This window comes from Paroedura picta, chromosome 2, assembly GCF_049243985.1.
Source record: "Paroedura picta isolate Pp20150507F chromosome 2, Ppicta_v3.0, whole genome shotgun sequence".
NCBI lineage: Eukaryota > Metazoa > Chordata > Lepidosauria > Squamata > Gekkonidae > Paroedura > Paroedura picta.
The window spans coordinates 39,328,850-39,350,809 of record NC_135370.1 but is presented as its reverse complement, the minus strand read 5'-3'; the positions used below and the strand labels follow the sequence as shown (position 1 = coordinate 39,350,809).

General features: G+C 43.9%; 1 protein-coding gene across 5 annotated transcripts in view; it reads right to left on the bottom strand.

The window, feature by feature from the left end:
• Positions 1-21,960, bottom strand: part of LOC143829273 (sodium channel protein type 2 subunit alpha-like) — a 131,575-nt gene that overhangs the window by 46,463 nt on the left and 63,152 nt on the right. The window contains exons 5-12 of one of the 5 annotated variants that reach the window (XM_077319830.1): positions 21,360-21,488; positions 20,544-20,635; positions 19,399-19,626; positions 15,222-15,285; positions 14,250-14,391; positions 8,717-8,923; positions 3,975-4,229; positions 993-1,328 (exon numbers count right to left, since the gene is read on the bottom strand). In XM_077319830.1, the coding sequence (XP_077175945.1) occupies positions 993-1,328; positions 3,975-4,229; positions 8,717-8,923; positions 14,250-14,391; positions 15,222-15,285; positions 19,399-19,626; positions 20,544-20,635; positions 21,360-21,488 (1,453 nt within the window). The other 4 variants (XM_077319829.1, XM_077319831.1, XM_077319832.1 and 1 more) reach the window with 4 other exon arrangements.

Genomic DNA, 21,960 nt, shown 5'->3' with positions numbered 1-21,960 from the left:
AAAAAGTCCTTTGTCATGATAGAACAATACCTAACCAAGCTGGAGAGCTAGCATAGATGGCCTCTAATCTGGAGAACCAGGTTTGATTCCTCGCTCCTCCACATGCAGCCAGCTGGGAGACCCTGGGCTAGTCACGGTTTCTCTCAGAGCTCTCGCAGTCTCACCTTCCTCACAGGGAGTCTGTCGTGTGGAGAGGAAGAGGAGGCAATTGCAAACTGCTTTGAGACTCCTTTGGGTAGTTGAAAGGAAGGTACAACCCCCCCCTCCCAAAAAAAAGAAAACCCAACCAGCTTCTTCTTCTCTTCCAGTTCCACCTATTGACTTTGAATTTGGGAAGAGCACTATGCGACACTCACTCACCATTCCTCAAGCTACTCAGGACAGTTTCTTCTCATGGAAGTGTTTCTAGCAAACACTTTTATTTTTCTCTCCCATTCACATCTCAGGACGCTGCTGTGTGACTTAGTGGAACCAATAATAAAATCCAACTTAACTGAGTCCAAACATGCCAGTACATTCATGAACCAGGAAAGACATAAAAGGACAGAATCATTATAATCCACCTTGAGTCTCTGTGAGATAGATGGACTATAAATAAACCGATAAATAAATAAATATTGTACCTGCAGACACATACAGTACAGATGCGAGCCATTCTCAATCTGGGTCTGCTTGCTAGACAACATTGTTGTGATTTTGTATCTTTCTAGAAGGGGAAATTTCACTGTGAAAAGTGGTACTTGTGATGCCCATTGATTAAAGAATTAGCCCCGCTAGAGTAAATGTAAATTTGGGCCTATAAATCAATTTTAACTTTGAAGAATGTGTTTGCAAGTACAAGTATGGAAGGGCTGGACTGATAAACCCTTTGGTGTTCAAACCGAAAGGCTGAACGGTTAAAATCTCAAAGCTTTCCCAAGATGCAGAAGCATTCACAGCTGGGGTTCCATTCCCTAGATCCATCATGCCTGTGCTACTTAACACGTCCTTACGCTGTCATCAGAAGTTGGCTTATCTATTATCACCTCTGGCAGAAGCTGTCCTGTGGGAGACCGGAGTCCTGGTGGCCCTCCTACCAAAGACACCACCCCATTGCGGTCCACGCTGCTCTGCATCTTTCCGTTAGCCAGCCACGAAGGCCTCATGGCCTGACTAATGATGCTGCTGCGCCGCAGGATGAAAAAGGAACCGTTGCAGCTCCCGTTGTCTTCAATGGTGCTGTGCTCGCTATCGGCATCGTTCTCGGACCCCCCTTCGTTGACTGGGCCTCTGAAGCTGAAAAGGCTCGTTCGGCGAGGACGGCTGGGGGAAAACACGCTCAGCGTCGACTGAGGGGATAGAAATGGGGCCGTTAGCGGGAAAATTACAAGTGCTCGGAGGGTCAGCGTTTTCAAGGCGTTCTAGGACAATTTTCGAGGAACAGATTGAACCAAAACAAGACTGTTAAAACTTTAGGTGTTGTTGTTGTTAGGTGCGAAGTCGTGTCCGACCCATCGCGACCCCATGGACAATGATCCTCGAGGCCTTCCTGTCCTCTACCACAGGGGTAGTCAACCTGTGGTCCTCCAGATGTCCATGGACTACAATTCCCATGAGCCCCTGCCAGCGTCTGCTGGCAGGGTCTCATGGGAATTGTAGTCCATGGACATCTGGAGGACCACAGGTTGACTACCCCTGCTATACCATTCCCCAGAGTCCATTTAAGTTTGCACCGACTGCTTCGGTGACTCCGTCCAGCCACCTCATTCTCTGTCGTCCCCTTCTTCTTTTGCCCTCGATCGCTCCCAGCATTAGGCTCTTCTCCAGGGAGTCCTCCCTTCTCATGAGGTGGCCAAAGTATTTGAGTGAATTAACAGGGACCAATAAAGCTTTGGGCTATGTGTATAACTTGGTATCATTAGCAAAATTATGTTTTAGATTAGGGTTTCTCATCCAGAACTTTCTTAATGGCCTTGGAACGGTTTCCCAAATGGGAGAGAGTTAATTAATTTAATATATATTTTTAAAATTTGTTAAACATTTATCAGGTGATCAGACCATAATTGGTCATTAATGTGTACTTTGAAACCATTTGTATGGGTATGCCACCTTTGACATGGCACAAGGGTAGGAACGTGAAGGAATTATTAAGACTCAAACAACAACAACGTTCCTCCCTGCCAAGTGGTGATCACAAATGTGGAAGATGTTGTGTATGCAGGTATTTGCAAGAAACTGATTGTAATACCCATACAAATGGTTTCAAAGTACACATTAATGATTTCATAAATTGTGATACTAAATATGTGGTATATTTAATTTTATGCAAATGCAATTTGGGATATGTGAGGATGTCAACGCGAATGCTCAAAACCAGAATCCAGGAGCATAGGTGTTGTCTCAGAAATAGGGTGTTGGATGCCCCCCTAAGTCCAACACTGGGTGGAACAGAAACATGGACTGGAGCAGTGGTCCCCAACCCCCAGTCCGGTGACCGGTTCCGGTCCGTAGATCAGTCGGTACCGGGCCGCAGCTCCTCCTCGTCCTCCTCCCCGGCTGCTTCCTTGGGGGCTGCCCTGCCACTCTGCCACCGGCTCACCTTTGGTGCTCTCCAGTGGCTGCCATGGCTGGGGCTGCCCCTCAGTGTGGCACTGCGCAGCTGCTGCTGGCAGCATCCCCCAGTGTGCGGCGGGAAGTCAGGGGCACCGGTGGGAAAGCAAGTGGAGCAGGGGCTCAGGCGGTGGCGACTACCTCAGGCGGCAAAAGACTACCCCCCGGGCCTCAGTAAAATTGTCAAGCGTTGACCGGTCACCGGTGATAAAAAGGTTGGGGACCACTGGATTGGAGGACTTTATTTTTTTTGGACTGCAAGTCTTAAAACCAAGTCTGACGGGTATGGAGTCTCAGACCACCCTCCAGCAGGGAGAGATGTTTTGTTTGGACACAATGTCTCCAAAGGGACTCAATTCTACTATAGATTTCACTTGCTTCTTGTAGACCCTTTTTGCTCCCTTTGCCCCTTTAAATCAGTACATTACCAACACCTGGATTGTCAGGGTGTGCTTTAAATGTGAAGTGGGTGACAAACAGGTTGGGCACAATTGAAGAAGTGACCTCTTTACAGAAGAGCTATTGCCAATGTGATATGCTTTACCTTTAGAATTGAAATTAATACTGGTGATGTGAAATCTTTATATTAAGGTTGGTTGACTGTGGATCTTGATATATTTTGGTGTAAAATTTATTTAAAAGTGGCAGGGTGTGCTTTACTGGCTACAGATGAAAGTATTATTTTGTTACTTTACACAATGTTGTCGCTTTATTATAGACTACAATTGCAACCACTGAAGAAGTAACAGAAAGTGGGATTGAATACCTGGGACCCCTTTCTGGTTGCAAAATCATTTAAAGAACCTAGGACTGCACTGAATAAATCTCAAGAAGATAACCACTTTTTGCCTACTGGTTTCATTTGGTTTTGGGTGTATCCATTCTAGAAATACAATTCCCAGTACGCACCAGGATGAAAAAGGTAGAGGTAATAAAGATGGAGTTAAACTGGATGGAGTTTGCCCATGTCTAAACTACACTCTGCATTTTGGGTCCTTTCTAATGAACCAGGCTGACTAGAGCCCCCGATTTTCACCCGGAAGTCTGACCCTGATGGAATCTCTGACATTAAGATGGGACTTCTTCACATCTTGTTTTGCTCTCCCTCCATCCTTCTTCCCAACACTTGTCTAGAAATCTCTGAACCAGAAGATACTGCACTGACGTGGATGTGGGATTTCCCTGGCCCTCAGGGGTAGTCAAACTGCGGCCCTCCAGATGTCCATGGACTACAATTCCCAGAAGCCCCTGCCAGCAAATGCTGGCAGGGGCTTCTGGGAATTGTAGTCCATGGACATCTGGAGGGCCGCAGTTTGACTACCCCTGTTCCAGACCCCGCCTGAAAGCTGACCATTTTCAATAGGACAAGCAGCACTATGACATACCTGGTATGGAGGAGAATAGAACCTCTTTTCATAGGTGATGCCTCCCTTCTTTTTGATGCTACCATCTGATTCAGATTTGGGGATATCCTTGTCCTTGTCCTTATCGTTGGCTAAAGACTGCTCTCTCTGCTTTTTCTTCCTTCGGTTTCTTCTTTCTTTAGCACTCTTGGAGCTCAGTCTTGACAGTTCTGATGACGTTTTGGAGAGTCTCCCCCCACCACCTTCTCCGTACTCTGCTGCTGCTGCTGCTATTGCCTGTTGCATCAAGAAATGAAACACAATGAATCTTCTCAAACAGCTAACTTCCACATGTTCAGTGCAGTTGTCTGTCTGCTTAGGCATCCTAAAACGTCACCTCTGGTCACCTCAGTTCTTCAGACACCTTTCCCCAAAACAGAGCAAAGACTAAGGCAAAGAGTTCATTAGTTTTTTCTCCCCATCTTATCAGTCGTCTAATTTTCTTAGCAATTCTAATATTCCATGATTCTATAATTCTATGATCCTCTCCACAAATTATTTCTGCTTGCACCGTTGTCAACATAGCATTTGTTTCTCAAGAAACTGTGTTTTCATTTCCCCTCATATTGAGAAACCTTCCACTTTTTAAAACAAGACTTTTTTGCCTTTTATGGCTTCCTTGACTTGAGGCATTAACTACAGAGGCCTCCTTTCAAGCTGGGTGGTACCTTTTTGAGATATGCATTCTATCTGAGCCTCAACTAACATAGTTTTAAATTCTTGCCAAGCTGGAATGATTTGATTCTCTTCCTTTTAACTCAGTTCTGACTAATCTCATTTTAACAAAGCTCAAACTTTTGTAATAACAAATGACTGTTTTTGACTGGGGGAACGCTTTAGATTGACATGCATGCTGAACTGGGCTCTGTTTTCAACTGGTGCAAAACCATCTACATATCATACAGATGTAGTTATACCAGAAGTAAGTCCACAGTTGTTACGTCTCTAACTCTTCCAATTCCCAGTTATTTATGTATCTAGGAACCTCATTTCTCTAGTATGACCCAAAAGCACACATGACAGTAGTTCAAGTTGCTCAGTATTACAGCATTTTCCATTTCACATACCATATGCTATTTTGGATATACAAGAGATCCCTAGCTGTTACCAAAGAAGGTAGTCTCCACTTAACCCGGAGAATTACCTAAAGGAGACCGAGAAAGAGTTGGGTGATCTCCACCTGTGTATACTACTATTTTTCTTTTAAGAGAACTCTCAAAATAATCCAGACAAATGTTCAACCAGAAAGGGTTTTATTTTTTTTAAAGAATAAAACTAAACACACACAAAACACATACAAGAGCTAACTAAGAAGGGCAGGCAGGAAAGGGAAAACGGTTTCAGGGCAGAGTGATAATTACCAATCTTGAAGAGGTCTGCAGAAGCAGCAAGTTGACGAGAGAAATGGCCAGCATTTCGGGAACTTATTAGTTTTTAATTTCCCTAAAAGGTCTGGTCAACTCAATTTGCTTCAGTTCTTAAAACTCCCTTCCTGAAAATAGGGGCTGTGTCATGCTTATGTGCCCCTACGTGCCCCACATTTTTCACAGTGAACACAGAAGAAAGAAAGTTATTGAGCTTATTTGCCATCTCTCCATATTTCTTTAGTAATCCCTTTATTCCTTCTCCCAAAGCTCTAGCTGCTTCTCTGGCTCGCTTATTGCTTTGGATATATTTTAAGTTTTGTTTGTAGTAATGCTTTTCGCAACCCATTCTTCAAAATCTCTTTTTGCATGCCTAATTATTGACTTACATTTCTTTTGCCAGAGCCTGTGGTCCCTCCTAGTCAATTCGGGTAAAACCTTCCACTTTTTAGAGTAAGTCTTTATAGAATAAGTTTTTATAGCTTCCTTGACTTGAGTTGTTAACCGTACAGATCTTCTTTTAGTCTTGGCAGTGCCTTTCCTAAAATGTGGAATGCATTCTATTTGGCCTTCAATTAGCATGGTTTTAATAGCTTCCAAGCATCCTCTAGGGATTTGACTCTCTTGTGTTTCCCCTTCAGCTTCCTTTTAATTATTCCCATTTTTGTAAAGTTCTCTCTTTTGAATTCAAATAGCTTCCAAACATCCTCTAGGGATTTGACTCTTTTGTGTTTCCCCTTTAGCTTTGTTTTCACTATTCCTCCCATTTTGTAATGTTTTCTCTTGAAATAATATATGATAGTTTTGGATTTTAGCATTGACCTGAATGCTGAACTTAATAACTTTGTGATCACAACTGGTGTAACAACCTCTACATCTCTCACCAGGTCTTGAAACATGCTCAAAACCAAGTCTAAGATCATTATCCCTCTGTGACCAACTGTTCCAATGTACAATCATTTACAGCAGTGGTCCCCAACCTGCGGGCCGCGGCCCGGCGCCGGGCCGTAAAGGCCATGGCGCCGGGCCGTGGCTCCCTCTCCCCGCCCCCCCCCGCAGTAAAAAACTTCCCAGCCTGCAAGCTTGCGGCCCGGGAAGCTTCTTACTGCGGGGAGGGCGGGGAGAGGGAATCAGGGCCGGGCGCGGCTCGCGGGCGCGGCTGGGTGCGGCTGGGTGCGGCTCGCGGGCGCGGCCCGATCTGCGGGTGTGGCCCGCGGGCGCGGCTGGGCGCGGCCCGATCTGCGGGCGCGGCCGGGCGCGGCTCGTGGGCGTGGCCCGCGCGGTCCCTGCGGGCGCGGCCCAATGCCCTGCCGGTCCCCAGCCTAATAAAGGTTGGGGACCACTGATTTACAATGTCTAGGAATCTAATTTCTACAGCAAGACTTAAACATACTTTACCCAGTCAATGTGAGGTTAGTTGAAATATCCCCGTATAATAGTTAACTCCCTTATTTCCTTATCAATCTCTCTGAAGATCAGCCACAAGTGTTTGATTAGGTGGGCAACAGCATACCCCAACTTTTAAGTAACCCTTATAGCTCAGCATTTCCAACCATATCACTTAAGAATGGGGAGTTTTCCCCTGATGTTTTCTAACTTATTTTGATTCTATGCCATCTTTGCTGTACAATACAACACGACCCCCACCCCTTCCCACCCTGTCCTGTCTATAAAGCTTAAACCCAGGAATGACCGTATGCCCTAGATTTTCCCCATTTCACTTTGTTTCACTACTGTATCAAATTTATCACTGAACACGAAGCACTCCAGCTCCCCCATCTTGGTTCAGACACTTCTAACATTGGCATGTAGACACCTATAATGTGTTTCCTTCTCCAGTGGTCCTTGCCTCCCTCAGTTCCTGGTCACATTATCCTTAGTCACCATCATGATTTCACTCCCAAGTTCTATTATGATCCTACAATATTACACTGCGTGTTTATGCAATAATCCCTCTGGACTCACTTGTCCCAAACCAGAGGCTCCTCAGCGCCAGGTGGCTTTCCCCCTGGATTAATTTAAAAGCTGTTTTGCCACCATTTTGATATTAATCACTAGCAGCTTGGTTCTCTTTTGGTTGAAGTCCATTTCTTTTGTACAAGTTCAGCTTGTCCCAGAAAGTTACCCAGTGCCCAACCTTCTACCTGACACTTTCTCATCCATTCACTGAGACCCCTGGTTATTATTATTTTCCAGCAGGCTAGAAGCACATCCTTACACTCAAACTCTGTCTTTTCTCAAAACAATCTCAGTCAGCAAGAGCCCCTCCAACTAGGACAAAGCAGTTGAAGCAAACAAAATTCAAACCATTTCAGGATCACACAGCCCCAATCAAAAGGAAAATCACTGTCTTAACCCCTCATTGCCTCTTAGACCAGTTCCATGTTCAACTCCCTTTGTTACAAGTGCTGTTTAAGTACTGTGTTTGCATATTCCACAAGCTACTCTCTGCTTTCTAAAGCCTCACCTCTATATGTGTGATAATAATTTCCTACACATTCATGACCACATATGCATAGGGACTTTCTGCACAAGCGGTTCCCCCACTATCTGTAATGGAGGGGCCAATCTGCGCATGTATTTCTTTGTTTATCACCACCCTTGGAATGAATAGGGTAACCGGTACAGATAAAGAAGCCCAAGTCAACGCTGGTACATTGACTTCTTCTAGGAATCTCTGGTGTCCACGTCCGGAGGGGGGGTGGATCTCCACAATTACTGAAAGCTGCTACAGGAAGGAGGAGAGGTGCTATGGGACTGCGATCCTTAAAGTACTCCACTGATATCACAACTGATCAGCAGCTTCTCAGAACAGCTTCAAGGGCGAGGTGGAACTATTGAGTCTCTCATGAGGAGCCTTCTCATTACAAGAGGCTAGAAATGGCCAGGAGACACATACAACTCACTGCAGTACCACTGAAGGGGACAGGGCAAATGCCACTAAGAGTCCACTGCTGCTTTCAATAGGCTGTGTTGGAGAGGACAACTAACAGAAGAAACACAGTAACCGTTTATGCACTGGTGGTTTCATGCCGGGCTGCAAGCTGGAGTTTTAGTTGTGGCCGGTTGCCCCACCTCTTCCTGCACCCACACGGGGGAGTATTTGGCCCGGTGCGCTTCATCCGCCCCCGATTTGTGCTCCTGCATGAGAGCTGGGCCAGTGAAGTTCCCAGTGCGTAAACGGTCAGTGATAGCAATCCAGTCTCTGACTCAGTCCTGAGGCCTCTGGCAACCCCAGTAAGAAGATGTGCTGGGAAATCCAGCTAGTGGAGGGGTGGGCCATAGCAGCCTGGACTGGACTCCCTGTTCATATAACCAACTGTTACATTTTTAAAAAATGCTGGGCAGGTTTCCCAGTACCTGAGCTTCCTCTTGATGTCTTTTCAGCTCCTCGAGCATCTGCTGATATTCAGCCTCTTTCCGCTCTGCTTCTTCTATGGTGGCTTGATTCTGTTCCTCGTAGGCCATGGCGACAACAGCGAGGATGAGGTTGATCAGATAGAAAGAGCCCAGGAAGATCACCAGGACAAAAAAGACCATGTATGCTTTGCCAGCAGCACGCAGGGTCTAGGGAAACAATACGCAATTGTTTTACGAAATCAGGTCAATAAAATTCTAGAATGTGAGGCAAGCAACTATTTGCAATGTGTTCTTCGTCCACAATTTTAGACTCAATGAAACTTGTAAGATGGCAAAAGGATTACAGACTCCCTTAAATATTGAGTATTTCATTAATACTTTAAACATAAGGGAAAGGTAAAATTTACATGCTGTTTTTCCAGTCCTGTGCCAGTGAATATCAAGAAAATGTCATAAGTAATATCGTTGATGTGAAATTGAAATAAAGCCATAAATAAGTAAATGATCCAAGCCCACCTAGTTTGTAACAATGTTTAATATGAAGCCAAGAACTACTATTATTCACATTTAATTTTAGTTAGACTTTATATGGGACATCAAGCATGTACCTGTTCTTGCTTCTTTTTTAAAAATCTCTTCTAAATCTAAAGAATTTATAAAAAAGAGATGTGAAAGCACCATAGCGGGACCTAGGTGAAAAAACACAACAATTTTTTTCCTGAGGATTCTTCCCCCCGCCTCTCATTCTTCTGACAGAAAACATCAGAAATTATGGGGAGAACTAAAAAAAAATTCTATGAAACATTTTTTCTCTTTTGAGATGAGTGAAATGCTTTTTATGACAAGGTTTAACTCCATGTGTATTCTATGAAAAAATGACAATCTACAGCATTGTTGTTGTTGTTGTTAGGTGCGAAGTCATGTCCGACCTATCACGACCCCATGGACAATGATCCTCCAGGCCTTCCTGTCCTCTACCATTCCCCGGAGTCCATTTAAGCTCACACCGACTGCTTCAGTGACTCCATCCAGCCACCTTAGTCGCCCCCTTCTTCTTTTGCCCTCAATCGCTCCCAGCATTAGGCTCTTCTCCAGGGAGTCCTTCCTTCTCATGAGGTGGCCAAGGTATTTGAATTTCATCTTCAGGATCTGGCCTTCTAAGAAGCAGTCAGGGCTGATCTCCTCTAGGACTGTCTAAAGAATACTTTTGTTTTTTACAGAATTGGTTTTCTATATTTAACTTCCCCCCCCATCTCTCAGATAGCAAGAATTTAGATAGAGCCACCAGAACATGTACCACCAGTGGTACATAGAAGTCATCTATGCTGTACACCGGGTTTTCATAACAGCGACTAAGAACGCTTTCTCCCTCCCTCTCTTACATCAACCTGCAACAGTGACATGCTGTCTCCTGCCAACCCTACCTGTCATGAATTACCTACCTGTGACATTTTGGAATCCTAACTAGACCCTTCGGCATATGATAGAATGCCTTCCTCTCAACCTCTGTCACCCTTTTCTTAAGAAGTTCTCTTGCCTTGTCATATCTCAAGGCCAGAAAAAAATTGACAAAAAAGGCCAAAATAGCCCAATATTACAAACCCTGCCCTTGGCTTATTTGAGAGGGAACTTTAGTGGATACCAATTGCAGACCATGTATGTATATGTAGAGGGTCAAATAAGATGTTATGGAGCGTGTCTTGTTGGAGTGTAAATTATATAGCCAAATTCGAACAGGAGTATTAGTAACCACGCTTTCTGAGTGTCCTCGTACCTTCGGAATACAATGCCTTCAAATTTTACTATCAGACATGAATAAAGATCTTAAATTAAATATTGCTAGATTTGCCTGGCTAGCAACTACAATGAGGAAATACATGGGTTATTAATCAGTAAGCACTGACACAAGAAATATCTGTCACAACTTAAAATGGATCCTTTTAGCATTTGTTTCGTTTTCAGCCTCAAAGTAAGACTGAAAGATGTTATTTTATAAAGTCTTAAAACTCCTTTTGTTGTTGTTAGTTGCGAAGTCGTGTCCGAACCATCGCGACCTCATGGACAATGATCCTCCAGGCCTTCCTGTCCTCTACCATTCCTTGAAGTCCATTTAAGTATGTACCTACTGCTTCAGTTTTCCATCCAGCCACCTCATTCTCTGTCGTCCCCTTCTTCTTTTGCCCTCAATCACTCCCAGCATTAGGCTCTTCTCCAGGGAGTCCTTCTCCTAACTCCTTTTAGCCATTCTTATTAATACTATATAAATATTATATCTCATGATGACCTCATGATAATTGGGGTTTTTATGGGGATTTTATTGTGTTTTAACTATTTATGTTGTAAACCGCTCTGAGATCTATTGGGAGAAGGGCGGTCTAAAAATTAAATAACAACAACAACAATAATAATGATGATGATGATGATTAGATTGCTCCCATTTGTAAATTTTTTGACTTGCAGGTGGCGACCATCCCAGTGACAACCCAACTCGTTTCTTTGGCAAATAAATTGGCCCCAGCCGTTTATTAACAAACAAACAACCCCAACGGAAGGTTGGCCCTATGTTGGTGAGGGAGCCTGACCCCATCAGCCATCCAGGTGCACGAGATGAACTGTGGCGCTCCGTCTCCACACCTCGCTCCCAGCCGGGAGGATGGGACGCCTTCCGCCACGGAATCTCCAGGGACGCGGCTACAAGGGACCCAAAGGGCGTCTGCCTCCATTGGTCTCCCCCTGCTGCTTGGCCCCCGAGCCCCTGGCCTCCCAACCATGTAGGCCGATGTGAGGAGAGCGGGTGTGCGTGTGCCCGACCTATTTAAAGTCCGGGCGCCCCGGCCCTCTGCAGCGGCCAGATGATGTCGCCAGGAGCCATGTCATCGCTGGGCACTCCCGCAACGTCAACGACGGCTGTGCCAAGTCGCGGCCACTATATCTCTTTGTTATCTGTATTAGGTCTCTACTATGATTATTGGTCTAAAGGTAAAGGTAAAGGTAACCCCTGTGCAAGCACCGAGTCATGTCTGACCCTTGGGGTGACGCCCTCTAGCGTTTTCATGGCAGACTCAATACGGGGTGGTTTGCCAGTGCCTTCCCCAGTCATGACTGTTCACCCCCCAGCAAGCTGGGTACTCATTTTACCGACCTCGGAAGGATGGAAGGCTGAGTCAACCTTGAGCCGGCTGCTGGGATCGAACTCCCAACCTCATGGGCAAAGCTTTCAGGCAGCTGCCTTACCACTCTGCGCCACAAGAGGCTCTTTTATTGGTCTATGACCGTGAATAAATGAATGAATGACAGGATGCCTAGAAACAGAAGATTTGTCTCACTTACTGTGAATCTTCCTTTTTGCTGGTCCAGGGGGTGGGGCAGTCTCAACCTCTGGGACAAGCTCTTCCTGGTAGGCAGGCAGGGTTGCCAATCATTGGAGGGGGAGGGGCCTTTCTTTCAGATCCCAGTCTGGTTACAAAGCAGTATAACTCCTTCTCCCAAACAAGTTATACAAAAAGCCCAAGAAAGGAGCTCTGACTAATGGTGAGGAAGGCATGGGGGGGGGGAGAGTCCCCTCGGCTGCAAATGGCTCCCCATTCCTTCTGCTATCAATACAACTTGCAGTGGGAGGGAGGGCAATGTCCCTTCCACTCCCTGATCCATCTCCCTGTAGATGAAGAAGAGTTGGTTTTATACCCCACTTTTCACTGCCCAATGGAGTCTCAAAGCGGCTTACAATCGCCTTCCCTTCCTCTCCTCTCTGTGAGGTAGGTGGGTCTGAGAAACCTCTGACGGGAGGGTGGTGACTAGCCCAAGGTCACCCAGCTGGCTGCATGTGGAGGACCATGGAATCAAACCAGGCTCACCAGATTACAAGCTGCCACTCTGTCACTACAGCAACAGGGGAGAAGACAAAGATATGCTGAAGAAAACTGAAAAAGAGAGCAGGAATTGTGGCTGTCCATCAACCCTGAGGCAAGGCTGAAGACTGGGGTCTGAGAGAGAAGCCCCTCGCCTCCAGGAATCACACAAGGATTGGTGAACATGCCTGCCTGTAGGGAGGAGCTTGTCCCAGAAGTTTGAGACTGCCTCACCCTGGATCACAGGAGAACATATAAATGTCCTCCCCTGAAATCTGGTGCACTGAGCGGGACCCATGTTCTTCAATGGAGTGATTGGTGGGACATAAGAGGTAAAAGGTTGAAAATTATAAAGCAGAAGGTGCAGCAGTCTGCAGTTCTTGCCCATGTCCTGAGTATGCTTGCAATTTAGCTCAGAGAAAACTAAAACAAACAGCTTGAAGAAAACTAAGGCACCTCTCATTTTAAATCCCATATGCATGCTACACAGTGCAATGCCACATGCTAAGTTACAAATTATACATTTTACATGGGGGAATCAGCAAAATAAATATAAACAAGATAGGAAAGTAGAGAAGTAAACATTGCGTATATTTCAATTTCTACCCAAATCTGCAAAAATCCAGATAGCTGAAGAAGTGAGCAGTGACTCATGAAAGCCCCCACACCCTGGCACAAATTTTGTTAGGCTTTAAGGTGCTACTGGCCTCCTGCACTTTTCTACTATTACAGACAGACTAACATGGTGACTCATCTTGATCTATCCCCAAATTTGTTTTTTTGCCCCTGAAAATAATAGTTCCCCCGTTGGCCTCAAAATCAAGTGAAATTTTACATCTCTACTTTTGTTAGGTAAAATCTGCGGCTTGGATCCTACAATCGACAAGAACAAGGTGCTTGCAGAGGCAAATCCCCCCCCCACCACCACCACCACCTTCCTAGTCTCACAGTAGCCCTCTGTAAATACTGCTGGTTGAGGGATAAGGTAAAGGTAAAGGTATCCCCTGTGCAAGCACCGAGTCATGTCTGACCCTTGGGGTGACGCCCTCTAGCGTTTTCTTGGCAGACTCAATACGGGGTGGTTTGCCAGTGCCTTCCCCAGTCATTACCATTTACCCCCCAGCAAGCTGGGTACTCATTTTACCGACCTCGGAAGGATGGAAGGCTGAGTCAACCTTGAGCCGGCTGCTGGGATTGAACTCCCAGCCTCATGGGCAAAGCTGTCAGACGGCTGCCTTACCACTCTGCGCCACAAGAAGCTCTTGAGGGATATTTATGCACAAAACACCATGTTAAATAGGGAGCATACAGGTTTCTTCTTCTGCCAGCAGGTCTCCACTGACAAAAAAAATTAGGGAGACCAATTTCACCTGATTCCCTATCCGCATTGCAGAACTTTAATAGCTGGTAGCTTTTTTTTTTTTTGTCTTTTTGGCACTTAGGTCCCTGCACCATGCAATATTTTTTAGAGATTTCAGAGTATATCTGTGGGGAGTAGAAAGATCTGCTTTCATGACCACTTTGCCCTCACAGTTTGTAGGATTCAACCTAAATCTTCCAAAATATTTATTGACTTGTGGCATTTATATGGGTCTTCTCCACAGACCTGATTTGTAATATGAGTAATTTTAGACAACTTGCACAGTTATAACATTCAGCAGAATTTGAGTTTGATCCTTGCTCACCAGCTGATAAAGATTTTCCCAGGCATCTTGAGTCATCAGTCGAAAAAGTGTCAAAAAGGCCCAGGGGAAAGAATCAAAGCTTGTATAGCCATAATTTGGATTTTGACCAGTTTCTATACACATGTACCCTTCAGGACATTGGCTGTAAAATAAAACAGTGAAACATTAATGCTAATTAGAATTACAACAAAACAAAGCACTGATGTATCTAATTGCAGCTGCTGGGGTCCTCACTGGAACATCTTGGAGGGCCCATATCCAGCCTGTGCTGAGGCAGCTGCATTGGCTGCCAGTTGCGGCCTGGATCAGGTTCAAGGTCTTGATGTTGACCTTTAAAGCCCTTTGCGGTTTGTAGCCCACATATCTGAGGGACCGTCTCTTGCCCTGTGTCCCTTGCAGAGCTCTGCGCTCGGCCATCACCAATCATCTGGTTATTCCTGGCCCCAAGGATGCTCGCCTGGCCTCAACCAGTCCTGGCCCCAACCTGGTGGAATGAGCTCCTGAAGGAGCTGCGGTCCCTCGGAGAGCTTTCTGCTTTCCGTAGGGCCTTGCAAAATGGAGCTCTTCCGCCAGTTATATGGTCAGGGCCAATGCTAGAGCAGGTAAAATGGGTCCGCCTTAATATTGGCGTAGGACATCTTGACAGGTTGGTCTCTCCCCATGCCGTCCTTGTAAGGTCTTTTCCCACATGAAGTTTTGCCATCTGCTTGGGGTTGTAATATTGTTGATTGAGGTTTTAATGAGTTTAAATCGATTTTTATTGTTGGATTATTCTTGTTACCTGCTGTGAGCTGGTTCTAAGGGGTTATAAATCCAAAATATAATTTTAAAAAATTGTGAAGGACTGGCCCCATGCGGACAGTAAAATCTGCACAACAGGGTTTGCCATGAACGTGTTTGATGGTTTATGAGAACCTGTAGGTTTTGTTTTTGTTTCCTTTGTTTATTCTGAACATTTTGAAAGTTGCTTACCCAGCATCTGTACCATTACCACAAAGTAAAGGATCCTTTGCACCCGGCAAAACATAATACAGGCCTGTTAAGCAAAACAAGAAGTTTTCTGATTATGTTATTGTTCAGGCATGACCGCTTTATTAAAAACTCCTCTAGTTGTAACAGGTATCTTCTAAATAATAGTCAAAAGTCTGCCCTAGATTATGGCTAAGAATTTTGTGTTTTGCATCATACAAGAAGGGTCCATTCATACATTGATTATTTAGGTGCCCATTAAAATATAGTGTCAGAATAACGTGTGTGTGCATCTCCAAGACCGCAATTGGCTACAGCCAATTGGCCCACTGGCAGTGGCAAACCTAGGCCATGTTGTGACCTCTTATCTGTGTCTAAAGTGCAACCTGTGTGTTATTTCAGTGACTTATGGGTTGCATTGTCTATAACTGGGGTAGTCAACCTGTGGTCCTCCAGATGTTCATGGACTACAACTCCCAGCAAACGCTGGCAGGGGCTCATGGGAATTGTAGTCCATGAACATCTGGAGGACCACAGGTTGACTACTCCTGGTCTATAAAACAGAGTGAAAACAACTTTACAGCATAAAATACATCAAAACCTGCAAAATAATTACTAATAAAAGTTCAGAATAAAAGGGCAAAAATATACATGATTAAACATTATCAGCAAGGAAAAAGTCACTGTAAATAAGGCCCAGTATCACTTCACTATTTCTAGAATACATGGGTGAATAAATGAAACGCTTTCACTTAGCACCTTAACTTTAAATGGTCAGGAACTAGGTGAACCTCTCTGGGAGAGCATACTAAGAACATATTATGAAGTCAATATTGGGAACTTCATACTTTGGTAATGTTTCTAATATATGTTTCTAATATATGAAAACGCAACCACCAATTTAGGACTAGACTGCTATCACACGTCAGAAACCACATGAACTAATACAGTGTTTCTCATCATTTTTACCATTACAAAACCCCTTAAATATTCCTCAGGCTTTGAGAAACCCAAGAAGTGGTGGATCATGCTGAATATGGTTGGGAAGGATAGCTGTGTTCATGCCGACCCAAGGCCCCTCCCTTTCCCACTCTCTCCAGGCCCATCAATGGCCATTTTGGGAGGAGAGGGGATCAACATGACTATATATGGTCATATCACGATAGATCTTTAACAAATTTAAAATATATGTAAAGATTTAATGAATTCCCACCCATTTAGGACACCCTCTTGGGGCCATCAAGAAACCCCAGGGTTTTATATTATCTACTTGGTCTGGGATGGGTAACTGAGAGTGGCAGTATATAAATCACAAAGTGATAAATAAAGTATTATAAAAATATAAGGGACAATGCAAGAGGCAATTAATGAGATCTTCCACTTGGTATGTTGAAGGAAATGTCTGGAACCTTACACTAGTAAGACTCTTCTTAGATTGGCATTGGTCAGGTCATTTTAATAGCCTGAGAAATATCTGGCATTTTTAAGCCTCAGACAGCACCTGGAGCATTTAGGGTTTGGGACCAGGTCCCTATCTCATAGGATATCTTGTCCACAGCTTCAGTGTTGGATTTTACAAAAAGTCCCAGGTTTTAATCAAAGCAAGAGAAGGTAATCCATATAAACGCAAGATAGGGGGGAAACATAGTAGACAAGTAATTCCCTATCTAAATAAAACTGAAAGCAAAATTTGTCTAACTGGATATCAGGTTTATTAACAAGCCTCAAATAACATTTCAGGAACTTCAAATGGGCTCTGGAGGCTACAGAAGAAAGATCAACCTCAGTTCTAAGAAAGGCAGCTGAAATGCCTTGAGGAAGTCCCAACATTTTCTGAATAAAGGTCTTTTGGACAACTTCAGGTTCATCCAAACCCTTTCCCTGCTAGTCAAAAATCTCTGCAACGTTGAGAAACTGGGGCATAATTTTGCCCTGGAAGACCTAGAGTTCTGGAGCAGCCAACTGACTTCCATTGCTTTAAAAGAATTTTATAATGACACCCACTGAATGGTGTGAGCATGTAAATGTGCCTGCCATGACAATGAAGGCTGAAATATAATGCCAAGGTATTTAAATTAAGAGCATGTTGGATTTCACTGGAGTTACTGAACCAGTGAAATTTGGGTCTATGTTGGCCACAGGAGACCATTTTTGTTTTGTTGTCATTAATTACCAGGTCCTCTTCATTGTGCTAAGCAACCCATCTAGATAACATTCTCTGCAATCCAACTCTGGTAAGGGACGGGATGACCAGGTCATCTGCATAAAGCAGCACTGGTATTATATGACTGACTAATGATGAAGGAGCAAAGTTGTGAACAACATTATTGATGTAAAACTTAAACAAAAAGGGGGCCAGGAGACATCCCTGTTTGACACCTTTTCTTAAAGGAATTGGCCCTGTAAGCTGATATAGTCAGGTTGACTATATTTTAATGAAAATCACTCTTCACATCCTCTGAGATTAATAAAGTCTGTGCAAATGTAACACATAAGTTATTAATGGTGTGTTTACTGCTATTGTTTGTTTGGAAAAGGACAGTATTTTTTTCTTCATTTAAGCCAGGAATGGTCCAATGTTCTGGCTAATGTGAGAGCCAGTTTGGTGAAGTGGTTAGAAGTGCGGACTTCTAATCTGGCATGCTGGGTTTGATTTCCCACTCCTCCACATGCAGCCAACTGGGTGACCTTGGGCTCGCCACGGCACTGATAAAACTGTTCTGACTGGGCAGTGATATCAGGGCTCTCTCAGCCTCACCCACCTCACAGGGTGTCTGTTGTGGGGAGAGGAAAGGGAAGGCGACGGTAAGCCGCTTTGAGCCTCCTTCGGGTAGAGAAAAGTAGCATATAAGAACCAACTCTTCTTCAACTCTTTTTCAATTCTGCGTCTTTTCAGGCCTCCAAGCTTGACATGTGTTCCTCTTTGGGTTTCCAGCATTGCAGTCCTGCACAACTGCTGGCTCACCCGACCTCCCTTATTTAGTTCAATTGGAAGTCCCAGAGTGTCCAGGGGCTGCTATCTACTGGGTGCAGACCCAGATGTAGCGATGGCTCTAATTTTCCTGCTCACTTCCCTTCTGAGCCCTGGAACAAGCCTGGTGGACTGCTCTTCCAGGTGAGATCAGGGTTCTGTGGGATTCAAAACAGTTCCACAGGGCCTGCAAGACAGAGCTATTGCACTGTGACTATGGTTGAGGCCTACAAAATACCACCAATAGCTTCCTCCCTATGAACACTGAACATATACAGATAGGGAAAGGCTATCATCTCTACGCCATAAAATGAAGAACTGTAGCACTTTCTTCCCACCCCCCATGCTAAGATTTTAAATGTTTCTAAATTCTAAAACTTCTATTGTTAAATTTTAAAATGCACCTATGTTTTTATTGTAGATGTTGTAAACTGTCCTGCGCCTCTGGGGATGGGTGGCATATAAATAAGATTATAAGTAAATCAATAATAATCTTTAATGGCCCTTCGGATGAAATGTGGCACCTTCCACATACAGTCCTGGCAATAAGTCAGCCTTTCTCAGTTTTCTTACCATTGAGAAACCTCTGAAACTTTCTTTAGGCTCCGAGTTAACCCCAGAAGTTGCGCCATCATGCAGAATATGGTTGGGAAGCATAGCTGTGGACATGCCCACCTGGGGCCCCTCCCCTTCCCACCCCATCCAAACCTATCATTGGCCATTGTGGGGGGGGTCGACATGACCATATATGGTCACATTATCCCATAAAAGTTTAACAAATTTTTAAAATATATGAAAAATTAATTGACACCCACCCATTCTGGAAACCTTTCCAAGGTCATCAAGAAACCCGAGGGTTTCTCCAAACCCTGGTTGAGAAAGGAAGCACTAAGTCCCAGCACTGTCATGCCATAAACACATTAAGTATACTTTAAGTCAGGGGTAGTCCACCTGTGGTCCTCCAGATGTTCATGGACTACAATTCCCATGAGCCCCTGCCAGCGTTTGCTGGCAGGGGCTCATGGGAATAGTAGTCCATGAACATCTGGAGGACCACAGGTGGACTACCCCTGCCTTAAGTGGTTAAACTGACCATAATAGAATAATGTCCATACTGACTTAACCCAAACTACACGGCGAATTCATGGCATGCACTAGATTTGTATGTAGGTATCATACGACTACAGTGACCCTTTGGTGACGACTCACTTTCATTTTTAATGTACACAGTCCAAACATACTCGTGCCAGTCGGCATATGAGTCATTGGTTAGAGAAGAATTTTTTGGAGGCCACACTACACATTTATGCCTCAAGTTGCCCATGAAAAGCTGCAGCCCGACGAGTGCAAATACGCTTAGACAAAACACGGTCAGGATCATGACGTCCGAGAGCTTCTTCACGGACTGAATCAGGGCTCCCACGATAGTCTTCAGGCCTAAAATGGGACAGAGTGAGACAGGTATGTTTTAACCACCGTCTGACTTCCAACTTTAAGTGTTAAGTGATTTTAAGATGGTGGCAAAGCTAAAGATTTCATGCAGGCAGTTCAATTTTCTCTAAAACTATGCAGTCTTCGTCGTAAGCTTTAACTCATGATAAGTGGACAAGCCTCTCACAGACAGAAGCTGCAAAGAGAGGAAAGAGCATGTACTTGGTTATCCATGAACTGCAAAGATAGCACGTAAAGAAAAAAAATTGTACCTATTGTACAATTTTTCACTTATGATTTAAAGCCACGTGTCCTTTCAAACCAGAACGAGGTTTGAGGAGGAGAGTTCTTCATGCAAGGCATCTATTAATTTCCACGACTAGCGATTCAGCTTTCAAAACACTGGAATTTCCACTCCCACCATTCCAATCTACTTCTCTCATGATGAAAACCACAGCTCAAATGTCATATCGATGTGGGAGGGAAAATTTAACGTTACGCAACACAAACGACAAACACGCAAACGGCCTCATGCAGGAGACGTTAAAGACAAAGGCTGATTTCCCTTTTCAAAAAAACAATAATGCAAGAGGAAAATCAAGGAATCGTTTTGCCGTCAACTAAAAATGCCGATTCCTTAAATAAGCAAGCAAGTGGCTACCGACAAAGTTTGGCCGTAGCTCTGGTGGGTATCAAAGGTCAGCCTCCGTGTTTAACCTAGCTCTCACCTGGAATGACCGATATTGTTTTCAATGCCCGGAGAACTCTGAATGTTCTCAACGCTGAGACATTGCCCAGGTCCACAAACTCTGTCAGGTATCTGTAACAGGGGAGTTCACACACAAACACAAAATGACACCACACACGGAATCAAGAGACAGCGTGCACAAGGGACCTAACGCCTTACGCCACTGGCTTCTTACCTGGAATTACAGAAATAGTTTTCAAAGCTCTCAATACTCTGAAAGTTCGAAGAGCTGAAAGATTGCCTAGGTTTACAAATTCTGTTATATACCTGCAGAATTAAATCAGAGTTATTCAGAATTCTAGCACATCTTGACATGACTTACCTGAATGTTTAATCAATTTTTTTTGGGGGGGGGGGATTAGATATGTAATTGTGCTTTGCCTCCTTATAGCTCTCCTACCTTATGGGAAAAGGCTGTAGTTAGGGTGCCCAATGGCCCTGCAATGTTGATTGTTACTGCACTAGAAATACACCATGAACTTCAGCATTACTGCTACATACCACAAACGGTGCATCCTTTTTCAAGATTTGTAACCAGAATAACGTAAAGTGTACTTTAAAAGAAAAATGGAACAGGCTGAACAAAATGCATCCCAAGAGAAATGCCTGCTTATCCATGCTTTAAGGAACACAACTTATATGAATTGTACATATAGAATATAGAATGTCTAAAATAGTCAATTGATGGAAAATATAGCTTGACATTATCTGTCGCTAGCAGACATTTCTAACAATTTAACTACGAACTTTGTCTACAGATGTGGATCATATAGGCGCAAACAATGTTTTTAAAAATACCATGTGGGTTATCCATTTTTTTTTAATGCCATATGACTTATCCATTTCAAAATACTGCAGAATATAATTTATCCATTTCAAAATACTACAGAATATAATTTATCCATTTCAAAATACTGCAGAATATAATTTATCCATTTCAAAATACTGCAGAATATAATTTATCCATTTCAAAATACTGCAGAATACTTACGCGAATAAAATGACAGTGAAATCGAGCCAATTCCAAGGATCTCTAAGGAATGTAAACTTTTCTATACAAAAACCTCTTGCAAACATTTTTATGAGGCACTCAAATGTGTAAATTCCAGTGAAAGTATATCTGAAAAGATGGAGGGGAAAATCCAAGTTAATTCTTCATCCCGCAGGGCACAGCATTAATTATAAATCTTTCTTCGTATATTTCCAAAGGGAATCGTATTTATTTTCTGGCAACACTGAAGGGAGACCTAATAAAAACTTTACTACAGAACTCGGATCCTCTTGCTTTGTTTTTTCACTTTTAGTATTATCTCTATTATATTAGTTTTACGAATGATCGCATTGCTCAGAAAAACAGCAAGATCATTGTATGCAGTTCTTCAGATGCCTTCACTCTCATTAATCATTGGGGGTTGGTGAGAGTGGGAAGGGATCACAGCGAGTGGTAGGTCACATGTTGATCTGAAGGGCATTTGACAAGTCACAGTTTGACCACCCCTGGGCTCCAGTTAAAAGGGAATGATCCACCCTATAGATTACAGCAGGGGATTTTCACTCACAGGGGCCTATCCCGCATGATGGTGGCTGCGCTG